The 15533-nt window shown below is 39.4% G+C and overlaps 1 protein-coding gene across 1 annotated transcript in view; it reads right to left on the minus strand.

Annotated features, from left to right (window-relative positions):
• The window catches only part of TTN (titin), a 308950-nt gene that overhangs the window by 13844 nt on the left and 279573 nt on the right, over positions 1 to 15533 (minus strand). The window contains exons 272-294 of the mRNA XM_074967679.1: positions 15038 to 15334; positions 14342 to 14929; positions 13951 to 14253; positions 13520 to 13816; positions 12473 to 12760; positions 12077 to 12376; positions 11669 to 11971; positions 11232 to 11537; positions 9351 to 11117; positions 8945 to 9241; positions 7575 to 7862; positions 7181 to 7480; positions 5032 to 7098; positions 4626 to 4928; positions 4233 to 4538; positions 3853 to 4143; positions 3428 to 3727; positions 3029 to 3334; positions 2450 to 2755; positions 2068 to 2349; positions 1145 to 1738; positions 754 to 1041; positions 330 to 629 (exon numbers count right to left, since the gene is read on the minus strand). Coding sequence (XP_074823780.1) covers positions 330 to 629; positions 754 to 1041; positions 1145 to 1738; positions 2068 to 2349; positions 2450 to 2755; positions 3029 to 3334; positions 3428 to 3727; positions 3853 to 4143; positions 4233 to 4538; positions 4626 to 4928; positions 5032 to 7098; positions 7181 to 7480; positions 7575 to 7862; positions 8945 to 9241; positions 9351 to 11117; positions 11232 to 11537; positions 11669 to 11971; positions 12077 to 12376; positions 12473 to 12760; positions 13520 to 13816; positions 13951 to 14253; positions 14342 to 14929; positions 15038 to 15334 — 10677 coding nt within the window. The remainder of the gene's footprint in view (positions 1 to 329; positions 630 to 753; positions 1042 to 1144; positions 1739 to 2067; positions 2350 to 2449; positions 2756 to 3028; positions 3335 to 3427; positions 3728 to 3852; positions 4144 to 4232; positions 4539 to 4625; positions 4929 to 5031; positions 7099 to 7180; positions 7481 to 7574; positions 7863 to 8944; positions 9242 to 9350; positions 11118 to 11231; positions 11538 to 11668; positions 11972 to 12076; positions 12377 to 12472; positions 12761 to 13519; positions 13817 to 13950; positions 14254 to 14341; positions 14930 to 15037; positions 15335 to 15533) is intronic.

The following is a 15533-nucleotide window of genomic DNA, read 5'->3' on the forward strand; positions in this document are numbered from 1 at the left end:
CTGAGAGAGGTGAAGCGATTTCCCTAAGCTCACCCAGCAGGCCAGTGCGTACACCTGGGAGTAGAACCTAGGTCTCCAGAGTCATAGTCCAATACTCTATCCAGAGCATGTACATTATGCATATACAGGGCAACATACTAGTTTTAGATGTGGCATTTTTCTCCACAAGTATAACATGGTTAGTATACATGAGAGTATAGCTTGTTATTTGGGCAAAGGAAATAATAGGATTTATTCTAGGGGATCTAGCCCTGTTGTATTAATACATAGGCCCATGTAAACTGTTCTCCGTTTTTAAATGTAGAGAATTGGAGAAAATGTAGACTTACTGATTCTACTCTTGCATTCTATAATGTCAGACTGAAGGTATGATCCAATTCCAAAGCGGTTTGTAGCAGCCACACGGAACACATATTCAGAACTTTCAATGAGTCTAGTGAACTTAAAGGTTGTCCTTGTTACAGATTCAGAAACTGGTAGCCATCCAGGACGGTGTGCATCACGCTGCTCTACCACATAACCACTCAGTGCAGCTCCACCATCCAGCTCAGGTTGTTCCCAGGAGATGGTAACAGAAGTTGAATCAATATCATCAATTCTGATAGGTCCAGTAGGTGGTCCAGGTTTGTCTAGGAAAAATTAAAAAGGACATAAGTTACTGTTTTAAAAAAGAAGCTGGGTTGCCATTGTGATAAATTTCATGATGAAGGAGGAAGGATTATGGACAATCATATCTTAATAATAAATCCTTACCAAGAATGATAACTTTTATAGTCTCAACAGCAGTTCCAGTTGTGTTCTTCAGTTCAAGTGTGTACTCCCCAGTGTCATGTATTGTGGTCTCACGCACACTTAATTTAGCTACTTTGGCTTCAGTTTCAATCTTGGTGCGTTCTGATTCTCTTAGCTTAGAACCAGCGAAGAACCAAGATACAGCTGGAGGTGGTCGGCCACCAATTGGAATAGCTAACTCTATGGGTCTGCCAGCTGGCACATGAACTGTCTTTTGAGTTATTCCAGCAAGATCAATTGTGGGTAACACTATTAAAAAAACAAAACAAAACCTTTTTAATATCCATTTTATAAATAAAATGTCACATATTTCGAGTAGTCCTCAACCTGTCCTTTTAACTATTATACCTACCTTTTTGGTCTTGTACAGTTACTGCTGTGACAATCTCTCTTGGTTCCGACACACCCTTCTGATTTTGTGCTCTGACTCTGAACAAATACTGTTCACCTTCATTTAGTGAGATGATTGTGTGCTCATAGACTGCAGGCTTCAGTGTCACAACCTTCATCCACTTCTCTGTTCCAGCTTTGCTGGCCTCAATAACATAGCCAGTCAGTCTGCTGCCCCCATCATGCTGTGGTTTCTCCCATGCAAGAGTTACAGTTGATTTAGTGATGTCAACTACCTCCAGTTTCTGAGGCACCATAGGAACATCCGACACCAGTACTGCATCAGATGTTTCACAAGGTTCACCAATACCATAAATATTTTCTGGCAGCACTCTGAAATAGTACATAGCTCCTTCTATAAGTCCTGTAAGTCTATAAAATGTTTTGCTGCATTTGGTAGTTACTGTCTTGTATGCTCTCATGGTAGCCTCACGTTTCTCAATTATATAATTGTTAACTGGTGCTCCACCATCAATAGTAGGAATTTCCCAAGAAATTGTCACGGAATCTTTCGACACCTCTTTAACTCTCACTGTGGCAGATGGGCCAGGTGTATCTAAATGCAAAATCAAAATGGATTATTTCCTATTTGCTCTTTTCCTGATTTGGGTAATTATTGAATTTTGGCTAAGTAAAGAGATCAGGATTTGAACTTCATAGATGAACTCATCCTTTAGAAACATATTTCTCTTTGATTTCTACTGTATCTCTTCTTTCCCCCTCCTCCCCTCCTCTCCCAACTCACCCGCCATGATCTTTTATCATTATTTTCTGGGTTCTACTTAAATTGCAAACTCCTTTCAGCAAACACCTTTTTCCTTCTGTCTGTAAAACACCATGTTTAAGTACAGTGCAATATCAATATGTAATAGTAACAATACTCACCATATACTTTAACAACGACTGTTGCTGATTTCTTGCCTGATTGATTTTCAGCCTCAACCACATATTTGCCAGCATCATACCGATTAACTTTATCCACAATAAGCAGAGTGTAGCTCTCTGTAGTGTCTATGATAGACCGATTTACAAGGTCAACACCCTCTTTGCTCCATGTAATTTCTGGAGGTGGTCTGCCAGATACAGACACCATTAGGCGCAAAGAACCACCAGCTCTGACAGTGACAGTCTTCTTTAGATCATCAGCAAGTTCAAGGTTTGGTATTTCTGATGGGGAGAGGGGAGAAATACAGAACGAATTCATCTTTGAATAGTTTTAAAGAAAAATATAACCTCTCCATAAAAAAAGTGTGGGTTTTCAAATTACCTATTCTTTCTACAGGTTCGATTTCAGCTGATGATTCACTGAATTCACTCATACCATTCACATTTGTGGCAGCAACTCTGAAACGGTATTTCTGGCTTGTTTTAAGAGCAGTCACTGTGAATTCAGCATTCCTTAAGGTGGTGGTAGTGTGTGGTCTGTACCACTGTTCAGTGCCTTCTTCTTTCATTTCAAGAACATAGCCTAAGAGGTCAGCACCACCATCATACATGGGCTTTGTCCATGCCAAGCTTATGCTGTGCCTAGTAGTATCCACAACTCTTGGAGCTGAAGGAGGTGCAGGAGTGTCTTTGGAATAGAGGAACACACATTTCATATTATTGCAGGGAACATTTTACAGTTTAAAAGACCTTATTTAGTAACAATATTCTAAATAATTAGTGATTAGAAATTTATCTGAAATTAACTATAATCACTTTTATTTTAAATTCATTGCAATGCTGGTGATCATAATGAATTCAAATATTCTTTTGGATCCCTTATTTGGAATGTCATTGTGGTTAATTATGAGGCACTATGTTTAATAAGTATTAAAAATATATTTTGAATTTAACTACTTACATGATGGCTCCTTGCACAGGATAGATTGAGAAGCGTCACTCGGCTCACTGTTCCCAGCAGCATTCACTGCAGTGACACGGAACTGATATTCATTATGTTCCATTAGACCTGTAACTTTCAGTCTGGTATCATAAACAGTGTAATCTCTGTTGACTCGTGTCCAGCGTAGACTTCTCTTTTCACGTTTGTCTACAAGATAGTTGCTAATCTCACTGCCACCATCTGATTCTGGTTGCAGCCACTGAATAATGATGTGTTCCTTCCCAATACCCACTGCTTCAGGTGCACCGGGTTGTGATGGAATAGCTGTTGGTGTTCAAAAATATGAAAAAAATCAGATTTTTTTTCAAATATGAGAAAACTCCATAAATGCTGGAGATAAAAGATGAAAGCACTTACTGAAAGAGTTTCTAGCAACAATGGCTTCTGTTTCAAGTGGAACACCTGACCCATACTTATTGACAGCTCTCACACGGAAGATGTATTCATTATTTTTAATAAGTCTTGTCACCACGCATGATAATGTTTGGCATTCAGCCTCAATAATAACCCAGTTGAGCCTGCTGGTTTCACGTCTTTCTACAATGTAGTGGGTGATTTCTGCACCTCCATCTTCATGTGGAACATTCCATGCCAGAGTGCACTTCTCTTCGGTTACTCTGCTAATAGTGATTTTGCCTGCACATGGACCAGGTGAATCTGAGTAGGGATGAACAAAGGTGTAATTATAGTAGTCAGTGAAAAGCTTCTCTCTCTTTTTTTGTAACTATAATTGTGAAATCTAATGAATGTTCACAGCAAACCATTATCTATGAAATACATACCAAGCACTTTGACAAGGACTGAAACTTTCTTTGTTCCACTGGCATTTTTAACTGTTAGTGTGTATTTTCCGCTATCACTTCTGTCACAATACTTGATAACTGCAATGGCCCGTTTGCTGGTGTACTGCAGAGAGATCTTTTCACACAGGTCCAATTCTTTGTCACCTTTGGACCAGAAGACCTTTGGTTCTGGTTTCCCACCAATGGCTGCATCAAGAACAAGATCAGATCCAGCCCTTATGGTCACAATTTCTCCTTGCAATCTGGCATCCAGCTCAGCCTTTGGTGGTGCTATCATAAAGAGATAAAAACATTAATATTATAGTATTAAAACTGCAAGCTATACAATATTTTAAATGACCCAGGAGAATGTTTCTTACAATATTCATCTTTGCAAGTGACAGCACCAGTAGATTCAGATCCTCTGCTGATTACACCAGCTGCATTCTTGGCTAATATACGGAATTCATATTCTTCTCCTTCACTAAGAGCTGTCACAGTAAAGCAGTTTTCTGAGACAATGGTATAGTTGCATTTCAGCCAGCGTCCATCTCCAGCTTCGTTATATGGTTTGCGTTCTATAATATACCCAATAATTTTGCTGCCGCCATCATAAAGTGGCGGAGACCAGCTCAATGACACCGTAGACCTTGTGACATCTGTTACTTCTGGTCTGCCTGGTGGATCTGAAAGAGGACAATGTAAAATGAAAAATCTAATTCCGTTGTTGCTTAAAGAGTAAAGAACAAATATACTCTAAAAGATACACTTACCAACTGGGTTTTGAGCCACTACTGGTCTGGAAGCTTCACTAGCTTTGCTCACACCAGCAGCATTTAGGGCATAAACTCTGAATTGATATTCCAGACCTTCCACTAATGCTGTGACTTTGTAGTTGCATTCAAAGGATGGCACGTTGTTTTCCTTCACCCAAAGAATGGTATTGCGCTCTTTCTTTTCAATCCAGTATCCAGTGATTTTGCTGCCACCATCATGATATGGTTCCTCCCAGCGAATGGCCATGGCATTGGCAGACACAGAATAGACCTCTGGCCTGGTAGGTGGACTTGGTGGGACTGATTGTAAAAAGCAAGAGAAAAAAGTTAGATATTGCCACTAATTACATAAACCAGAAAAAATAATTTATTAAAATATTTATGTGTGTATGTTTGTTTTTACCGAATGGATGCTCAGCAACTATTGGTGTGGATTCCACGGGCTTGCTGACACCAAATCTGTTTTCTGAACTGATCCGGAAAGCATATTCCATGTATTTAGTGAGATGAGTGACTTTGATCTGTGTACGTTTGACACTGGAATTTATCAGCTGCCATGCTGTTGTACCAGATTCCCGTTTCTCAACTATGTAGTTTGTAATATCAGTGCCACCATCATCTTCAGGTTCTTTCCATGACAATACACAGGATTCAGCAGAAATGGATGATATTTCAATAGGGCCAGTAACTGCACCTGGCCTTCCGATGACAACCACTGTGACAGCAAATGTTTTCACACCGGCTGTGTTCTCAAGTGTCAAATAATATTTGCCAGAGTCACCTCTCATGCTGTCCTTCACAATCAATGTAGTTCTATCCTTTGTTATCTTGATGGTCACTCTATCAGTTTCCTTGAGTCTCATTTCTTCAAGTTTCCATGTTACTTTTGGAGTTGGTCGCCCACTAATTGGTATATCAATAGCAAAGGTGCTTCCAGCTTTGCAAGTTATAAGTTGTCTAGTTATTCCACTAAGATCTGCTGTTGGTTCAATCTGTGGCTCTTTAATAATAACAGAAGAGAAAGCTTCTCTTGGCTCACTGTAGCCTGCATCATTCCTTGCCCTGACCCGGAACTCATATTCATTGTTCTCTAGAAGACCTTCAACTGTGAAAGTAAGTTGTTTAGTTTGACCAGCTTCAACCCAATAGTCAGATCCCTTTTGTTTCATTTCAAGAAGATATCCAGTGACACGGCTTCCACCATCATGGTCAGGTTTCAGCCAAGCTAATACTGCAGAAGATTTGGTAGTATCAATAATATCTAGTCTCTTTGGTGGAGCAGGCTCCTCGGTGGCTACAACTGGATCTGTTAATTCACATGGTTCACCTACACCATATTCATTTTCTGCTGAAACACGGTAGTAGAATGGCACACCTTCTGAAAGATCAGTGACCTTAAAGATTTGACGGGTACATTTTGAACTCACTACCTGCCAACTACGACGGCTTGCTTCCCGCTTTTCCACAATGTAGTGATGGATGCGGGCACCTCCATCCAAAACAGGAGCATCCCACATTAAAGTAATAGAACCCCTGGTCACATCCTTAAAGGTAATAGGACCTGGTGGGCCAGGAGTGTCCAGTACCTTGACAGTAAATGTAATAGATTTGCTACCACTGATGTTTTCTACAGTAAAGACGTATTTGCCAGCGTCATTTCTATTGCAGTTCTCCACAGTCAACGTGCTGAATGAGTCAGTTATGTGAATGTCAGCACGCAGGCTAAGGTCTGAGTCTGCTTTAGACCATGTAGCAGTAGGAACAGGTTTGCCTAAAAAGGCAATAAACAGCCGAATAGTTGCACCTGCTCTGACAATGTGAGTCTGCTTGAAGTTTGCATCAATATCAATTTCAGGTGAAGACAGTCTGTCAGTTGCTTGGATTGTAGCAGGAACTTCACAGCTTTCTCCCTTGCCTGCACCATTGACAGCACTCACTCGAAATTTATAATGTTCACCTGCCTCTAAGCCGGTGACAGTATATTTGGTAGCAATACAAGTCTCTGCATTGACTTTATGCCACTCTCCTAAGTCAGCTTTGCACATTTCAATGATGTAGCCAATTATTTCCATGCCGCCGTCAAAAACTGGCTTGGTCCATTCCAAGCTTACACTTGTCTTTGACGTATCTGTCACTTTTACAACAGTAGGCGCACTTGGTGGGTTTACTGGCTCTCTACATTTAATCAGCCTTGAGACAGCACTTGGCGGTCCTACTCCTGCAGTGTTTTCAGCCATAACTTGGAATTCATATTCATTGCCTTCAGTCAGGCCAGTTACTCTGTATCTTGTCTCAGCAATGGCTCTCTTACTGGATACTTTGACCCAGCGGACACTCTTTTTTTCTCTTCTTTCCAGGATATACTGGTTGATTTCATTTCCACCATCGGATTTTGGCCTAGCCCATGTGAGTGTGATACTGTCTCCCGTTACATGGGTAGGCTCTGGCATACCTGGTGCATCAGGAACAGCTGCAAAATGAAAAACAGCTTAGAAAACATGCAACAAAAGTTGGTAATTGCGTAATTTGTTCAAGACATAAAGGAAACTTACTGTATGGTATTTGTGCTATAATTGGATCAGATTCTAGTGGCCTGCCAACACCAAACTTGTTAACTGCAGAGACACGGAACTGGTATTCATTGCCCTTTATTAATTTAAGTGCCGTGTAACTGGAGGCTTCACAGTTATCTTCAACTAATGCCCAGGCAATCCTACTGGTTTCACGTTTTTCAATCACATAGTGGGTAATGGCAGCACAGCCATCATTAGCTGGAGGCTCCCACCATAATGTCATCTTCTCTCCAGTAACATTTGTGAATCGTATTGGTCCACCAACTTTTCCTGGGGTATCTGTGATAATAAAGCATCAGAGTTATAATTTACTTGTGCTGCCATTACAATGTAAATATTTAAGAATAGCTTACTAAAAATATCTACAAAGTACCTTGTACTCTGATTGTAATGTCTGCTTTTTTGGTGCCTGATGCATTCTTGGCTTCTACCGTGTATATACCACGATGGTCCCGAGTGGCATCTCTAACAAAGATAGTGCTATATCCAATAACATTTGTTATTTCAATATTCATCTTCTTTTCAATCTCCTTTCCATCCTTAAACCAAGTCACTTGAGGTACTGGACGGCCTTTGATAAGAACCTTAAGTCTAATGCTCTCTCTAGCCTTAACAGTAAGGCCTTCAAAGTGCTCAGCACCGAATTCAATTGTTGGAGGAACTAAGAAGAAAGATAAAATAAAGTATATACATTCAGTCATATTTATCAAGGTATTCCTACTAAGCAAACAATAATAAAGGCATATATAGACTCTCTCTTCTGATTAGAAAATTCAGAATTTTTAAAATGTAGGGATCAATATTATATTGTAAGCTGTCCTATCTGAAATTTTATATCCTAAGAATTATTTTTTCTGTGTTAATCCACTCACCATCATATTAAACCATAGGTTAAAATATTAATTGAAATGTGTTGGTGCAACATGCTGAGCTATTTTAGCAATTTGCATTTCTAAATTCTGCATAGCAACAAAACCATTACCTAACCTAAGACAGACATATCTTTGCAGCTGCCACTTGTAAACCACAGAAGCTCAAATTAAGGCCTTTGGCTCTATTTTAAAGTTATCTTTAGTCCCTGTAGTCAGGCTTAATTACTGTGAACACCTGTAAGGCACCACAGCTGTTAGAAGCTCCTGCCTGACTCAAAAGGGAAGGGGAATTGCAAACCCCTATCCACAGTGGCTCAGTCAAACCTCTGAGATTACTCAAACTCACCCCGTGAGTGATCTAATCCCGGCCTACACCCATTGTCAAATGTGTCAAAATGGTTTGGAGCAATGGCTAAAACAACACAATATCTCTGCAATAGACTACTGCCAAAGTTGCAACAAAGAAAAATAGCGAAACCATAACTAAATGTTAATACAGTAGCATAGACAGAGCAGGACCCCACTGTGAATTCCAAGATGCATTCAATAGCAGAGGAAGGCAAACAACTCCTCATGATATGCTTAAGGAAAAACTCCTGTGTGGCCCCAAATGTAGCAACTGGTTAAATCCTATGGATCCCTGCTGGATGCTGGTCTTGCATCTAACTCTGCTCTACCTCTGCGTGGAGTGGGAGGGAGAGGTGGGGAAAGCCTGTTGCTCCTGGGAGGAGTGGAATACACTCCCTCTCCAGCCAGCAGCTCATATACCAATATAAGCTAAAAGGTGCCAGCCAGGTGCTTAGCTGGATTTAGAACCTACCATATAAAAATGCAAGTGTAACATACTAAAATATTAATAAATAATGCTTACCACATTCATCTCTGGTCATGATATAGCCTGAAGATTGTGATGGTGGGCTGACTGTTCCGACAGCATTTCTTGCAATCACTCTGAACTCATATCGGTCACCTGGGCTAAGTCCTGTAACTGTATATTGACATTCACTGATATCAATAAAATTGCATCTGAGCCAGCGGTCATCACTTCCTTGCCGTTTCTCGATGCTGTAGGCCACAATCTTACTGCCTCCATCATGCAGTGGTGCAGTCCATTTAAGGGTGACAGTTTCTCTGGTGATATCAATATAATCAGGAGTGCCAGGTGGGTCTGAAAGGAAAATAATTGCATACAGGATTATTTTTATTATAAACCTTCATGATGGCTAACAATATATGACAATATATACATTGTCTTAGTGAAGTGCTTGTTTACTCACCTACTGGAGACACAGCCAAGGTAAATTTGCTTGGCTCGCTAACTGGGCTTACACCAGCAGAATTTTCAGCATATGCACGGAATTGGTAATCCAGGCCCTCAATCAATCCAGTAATTCTGTATTCTTTACCAGATATTGGTGAAACATTAACTTTCTGCCACAAGATGCTATTTCTTTCTTTCTTTTCAACATGGTATCCAGTAATTTCTGAACCTCCATCATAAACTGGAGCATCCCAAGATATTGTCATTCCATCAGCCGTTACATTGTACACAATAGGTTTGCCTGGTGGGCCTGGTGGTCTGAACTGGTGTTTTGCTACAACATCTGTTGAGACAAGTGGTGGGCTTACTCCATATCTGTTTTCAGCACGAACTCTAAACTGATATTCAGTGTCTTTAACTAGGTTAGGAACTTTGAAAGTTGTCCTAGCAACACTAGAACACACCATTTTCCAATTCGTTTGTGAAGTTTCTCTCTTCTCAATGCTGTAGCAGGTGATTTCTCCTCCTCCATTGTCTTCAGGAGCCTCCCATGACATAACAACACTGTCTGCTTTGATTTCATCTAGTCTTATGGGTCCTTTGGGTTTTGATGGAGGACCAAGAGTTATGACTGTGATTGTAAATGACTTTCTGCAAACTGAATTATCAAGAATTAAGGTGTATTTGCCACCATTGTCTTTTTTCACATTCTTGATACTTAAACTTATTTTGTTTTCAGTTTTCTTGAAGCGAACTTGTTCACTTTCTTTAAGAGGGATGCTGTCCTTGAGCCAGCTCATAGTTGGTCTGGGTTTACCTTTATATGGCAATTCAATGTGCATATTATGGCCAATTCTTACAGCAATTTGTCCTCCAAAGATATCAGAAAGGTCAGCTTCAGGTGTTATTACAAAGTCTTTTACTGTAATGGGTCCAACAGTAACAGCATCGCTCAATCCTTTTTCGTTTTTAGCAGATACTCTGAATTCCATGACAGAAAGCTCCTTAAGTTTTTCAACTTCAAATTCACATGTCTTACTTATGCCTGCATGTGACCATTCTTTTTCTTCAATCATTTTCTTTTCAATAACATAGTCTGATATAATGCTACCACCATCGAAGTCAGGTTTGCTCCACTGTAAGGTAACAGAAGTCTTTGTAGAATCTTTCATGGCCAGATCCTTTACAGGTCCAGGTACTTCCGCAGGTTTCACTGGTTCTGAAGTCTCACAAGGTTCTCCCAATCCATTTTCATTTTCTGCAAGAACTCGGAAGAAGAATGCAGTCTTCTCTGACAGGTTAGTTACCTTAAATGTTGTATGAGAACACTTTGTTGTAATAGTAGACCAGGCTCTTTTGGTGGCATCTCTTTTTTCAATGACATAATTTGTTATTTCAGAACCACCATTAATGAGCGGTGGCTCCCATATAAGTGTAACAGTGCCACGAGAAACATGTTTAAGCTGCAGTTTCTGGCAGGCTGATGGTGTATCAAGTACCTTAACATTCACAAATGAAGATTTTGGTTCACCAACTCCATTCTCGATTGTGAGAATGTATTTTCCCGTGTCATTCCGAGTAACTTGAGAAATAGTAAGCAATGTGGATGATTCTGTGTTCTGAATGTTGTATCTTTCATCAGTTCCAAGATTCTTTTCACCCTTTCTCCATATGACAGTTGGAGGAGGTCTCCCTTTGAATGGAATCATTATCTGTACATCTTCACCTGCTTTAGCTACAATGGAGGTTCTGAGAGCAACATCCAGGTCAATCTCTGGCTCCTCTGCAGAAATAAATAATAATAATAAAATATGAATAATTTGGAAAACAAAATATAAAATTATTTGAAATACCAAAACCCTAAAAAATGATAATTAAATCAATTAAAGATACATACCAAGTATATCTTTAGCTTGTACATATTCTGTCATTTCAATAGGTTCTCCTTGCCCAGCACAATTTATAGCAGACACACGGAAATAATAATTGACTGCAGGTTGAAGCTGGGATACAACATACTCAGTTGTTCTCACTTCTCCTCTAGCACTGACTACAGACCATTCTTCCTGCTCTCCTTCTCTCTTTTCCACTGCATAGCTGGTAATTGCACTTCCTCCATCATAGGCAGGCTTAGTCCAGCCCAGGGTGACAGATGTCTTAGTAGTATCCACAACCTTTAGCTTAACTGGTGGCCCTGGTTTGTCTGTAAAAGATATTAAAATTCAATCATAACATGTATCCTCAGTTATTCCCAGACAATCCCATGAAAGGCCGCCCACTATAACTTACTTGGCCCTTAAACAATGAGATGTGTGTGTCTAAGTTATTTCTTACCAATAGGATCTGCAGCTTTGTAGAAGTCAGAAGCTTCAGAGAATGGACCTTGTCCAGCTGCATTGACAGCACAAACTCGGAAATGATATTCACTGTTTTCAGTTAGTCCTGTTACTTTCTGTCTGGTGTCACGGATAGTTTCTTTAATAACCTTGAACCAACTTAGACTCTTCTTGTCACGTTTCTCAAGGTAATATCCACTTATTTCACTACCTCCATCTACAGTTGGCCTGTTCCAGACAACTGTCATTGAATGCTTGGTTATCATAGTGACCTCTGGTACACTAGGTGGTCCAGGTGTAACTGGAAAAAAAAAAAAAAAGAGAAAAAATGACAGTAGTTCAATACCATTAAAACTAAAACATTCAGTACTATTCAGTTGTATTAGTTAATATACATGTTTCTCACCAAATGCATTTTTAGCTATAACTGGTTCAGATTCCAGTGGATCACCAACTCCAAACTTGTTCACACCTCGCACACGGAACACATACTCATTTCCTTTGATGAGTTTTGTGGTAGTGATGACACATTCCTCTAGTTTTTCAGAAATTAAAGACCATACTACCCGACTTGTTTCACGTTTTTCAACAATGTAGTGTGTTACAGTTGCACCACCATCATCTACTGGAGGTTCCCACATTATGGTAATTTTTTCAGCAGTGACTGTCTTGAACTGTATAGGCCCACCTGGAGGTCCTGGCTTGTCTGTTGAGGACAGGAGAAATGAGTCATATACATACATACCTATAAATTACATTTTAGTTTAATACAACAATACTATTATTCTAATTCAGTACATACCAAGTATTTGCACTCTAATGTGAGCTGATGCTGAACCCATGGCATTCTTTAATTTTAATTCATAGTTTCCGCTGTTAAAACGAATTGCATCTTTGATGAGTATAGATGCAAAGTCTGTTGTGTTTTCAATAGACACTTGTGCACTGGTTTGTATCTCTTTGCCATTTTTGAACCATTCAATTGTAGGTATAGGCTTTCCTGAGATGCCAAGTTTCAGCTTAACTGCAGTACCTGCTTTGTATTTCACCACATCTGTGTATTCTGGTTGTACATCAATTTCAGGTGCACCTTAAAAGAGGAACAAAAAAAATCAAAATGGTATAAAGATTTCAAACCACTCAGAGGACTCAAAACCATACCAATATTTTTATTAAGCAATAATAATAGTGGTAATTAATATAAGGCATTGTGTAATATACACTATGCAAAACTTGGCGGTGCCTAGATACTATGGTCATAGGTGTTTTAGATATGCAGATAAGAAAAAAAAAAGATAGGTCATAGCTATAGGTCACATTTCAGTCCAAAAAATTCTCAAACTCTTTGCAAATTAAATAATACATTAATTACATCACTACTAAAAATCATCCACATCTCTGGGGGAGGACTGCAGGTAGGAGGACAAACGGTGCAGCAAACACTACACAACATTTGGGGGAAAGGACATTTTAGCCAAGGACACTGGGGCAAACCTCTGCTCCTATGAAAAGTGTCACGATCTTTAATGTCCACACACAGCAAAAACAATCTCAATTTATCAGGTCTTGTCCAAGTGGCCCAAACACAGTCAACTGTATGGAACTCAAGTTATCTACATTGGGAAGATGAAGGGCTCAATCAGCTCTGTTCAGATTGAATCTTTGTCCAGAGAGGCTAGATAATGCAAACCCAGTGCTTAGAGCATTATGCTAGCCCTCCAGTTTTTAAACTCAGCTTCTTACAATTGTTTTCTAAAGACTAGGATTCAAGCACTAGTTATACGAAACAATTCTGACTTTAAGCCCTGAAGTATCACAAAATATTATTATGTAATTGCAAAACTCTTACCATATGTATCAACACACGTGATAGGACCTAAAACATCTGATGGATTGCTAATGGAACCAACAGCATTCTTAGAACAGACACGGAATTCATACTGAGAATTTTGCGTTAATCCAGATACAGTAAACTGAGTCTCAATGACATTGGTGAAACTGCCCTTTGTCCATCTGCCATTTGGAAGATCACGTTTCTCGACAATATAACCAGTGATCTTGCTACCGCCATCATAGGATGGTTTTGTCCAAGAAAGACTGACAGAAGTCTTGGAAATATCTGTGACACGAACATTTCTTGGGGGTTCTACAGTAAGAAAAAACAATAGTATTAATAATTAAAAGCAGTACTAGCATTGTCTGTTGGCTTACTGTATAGGAAAGAACATTAAGTGAAAACATTACTGAAAATGTTGATTTTCCCCCCTACAAAGTACACACCACAAGCATCAATTGCAAGAACCGGATCAGAAGGATGGCTTGCTTTTCCAATGCCAGCTGCATTTTCTGCATAAACCCTGAATTCATAGATAAGTCCAGCGCTGATGGTGGTGACTTTGAAGTGAGTTGTGCGAATAAGGGTCTTGTTAGCCTTCTGCCATAAAATACTGTTCCTATCTTTCATTTCCAAATGGTATCCAATGACTGCACTGCCTCCATTAGTGACTGGTTCATGCCATCCAACGGTGATGCTCTCTCGGGTGACATGGGTGACCCATGGTGTGGAAGGTTGTCCAGGTGTTGCTAGAGACATTAAAAGAAGCAGTTAATATATCATTTCAAAAAAATTAAAAGCAACAACAAAATGTTATGTGAGAAACTGACGACTTACTGTATGGGAGCTTAACAGTTACACATTGTGAATCAATGTGGTCACTGATTCCAAAGCGGTTTTCAGCTTTGATACGGAATTGGTATTCTTCTCCTGTTGTTAGCTTCATGACTTTAATAATGCTTCTAGCAACTGTTGCAGACACCTCAGACCAAGCAGCAGTACTTGTTTCTCTTTTCAGTACAATATAGTTGGTAACTTGACTTCCACCATCATTATGCGGTGGCTGCCATTTGAGAGTTACGCTTTCTTCAGTGATATCACTAACAACAACAGGACCAACAGGAGGACCTGGTCTGTCTAGCACTACAATGTTAATGAATGATTTAGTGGTTCCACTGGAGTTGGCAGCAGTGATGTCATATCTACCAGCATCACCAGCCATACTTTCTTTAAGGTTAATGATGATACTTTCTGCTGTGGTTTCTGTATTAAACCTCATGGTTGCTTTCAATGGAACACCATCTCTGGCTAATGTCATCTTTGGCAATGGTTTTCCAGAAATAGGAATTTCAACCTTTAGGTTCGATCCCGCTCTAATGTACACAGTGTTATGTGGGAAGCCCTTCATATCAATCTCAGGAGATTCTGAAAAACAAAACGTTTCCAAAACATTACAAATGTGAGTTTTTAAAATTGGATTTTTTTTAATGTATGCAAACGTTTCATCATGTGTTTTAATGTCAGCAGACTTACCCAGTTGTTCTCTCACTGTAATAGGGAGCAGGAGTTCTTTAGGATCACTTAGACCAGCTTGATTTTCTGCAGACACTCTGAAGAAATAGTCAACATTCTCTTTGAGACCATGGACAACGTGATGAGTTGTCTTTACAACTGCACATTTAACCCATTTTTGTTGTCCTTTCTCAAGAGCTTCAAGGAGGTAGCTCACAATTCTGCTTCCACCATCATGTTCTGGTTTCAGCCATGACAGAGAAATGCTGTCTTTAGTGACACCAGTTACTCCAAGCTTTTCTGGTGGGCTTGGTTTTTCTAAGATAAAAAAGATTCAACATAACAGGATAATTAATACAACATACATTTTCTTTTTACTTTGGCAAGAATGTCATTTGAATTGAGAAAAGTATATATTTTAATTGGAATCTATATGAATAGATTTTTTTATACTTAGATAATTGCAATATTTAAAGTATAAATTATTAATGGTTTTCTCTTATATTTGTAAAACCCT

The sequence above is a fragment of the Natator depressus genome, chromosome 11 (genome assembly GCF_965152275.1).
Source record: "Natator depressus isolate rNatDep1 chromosome 11, rNatDep2.hap1, whole genome shotgun sequence".
Taxonomy (NCBI): Eukaryota; Metazoa; Chordata; order Testudines; family Cheloniidae; genus Natator; species Natator depressus.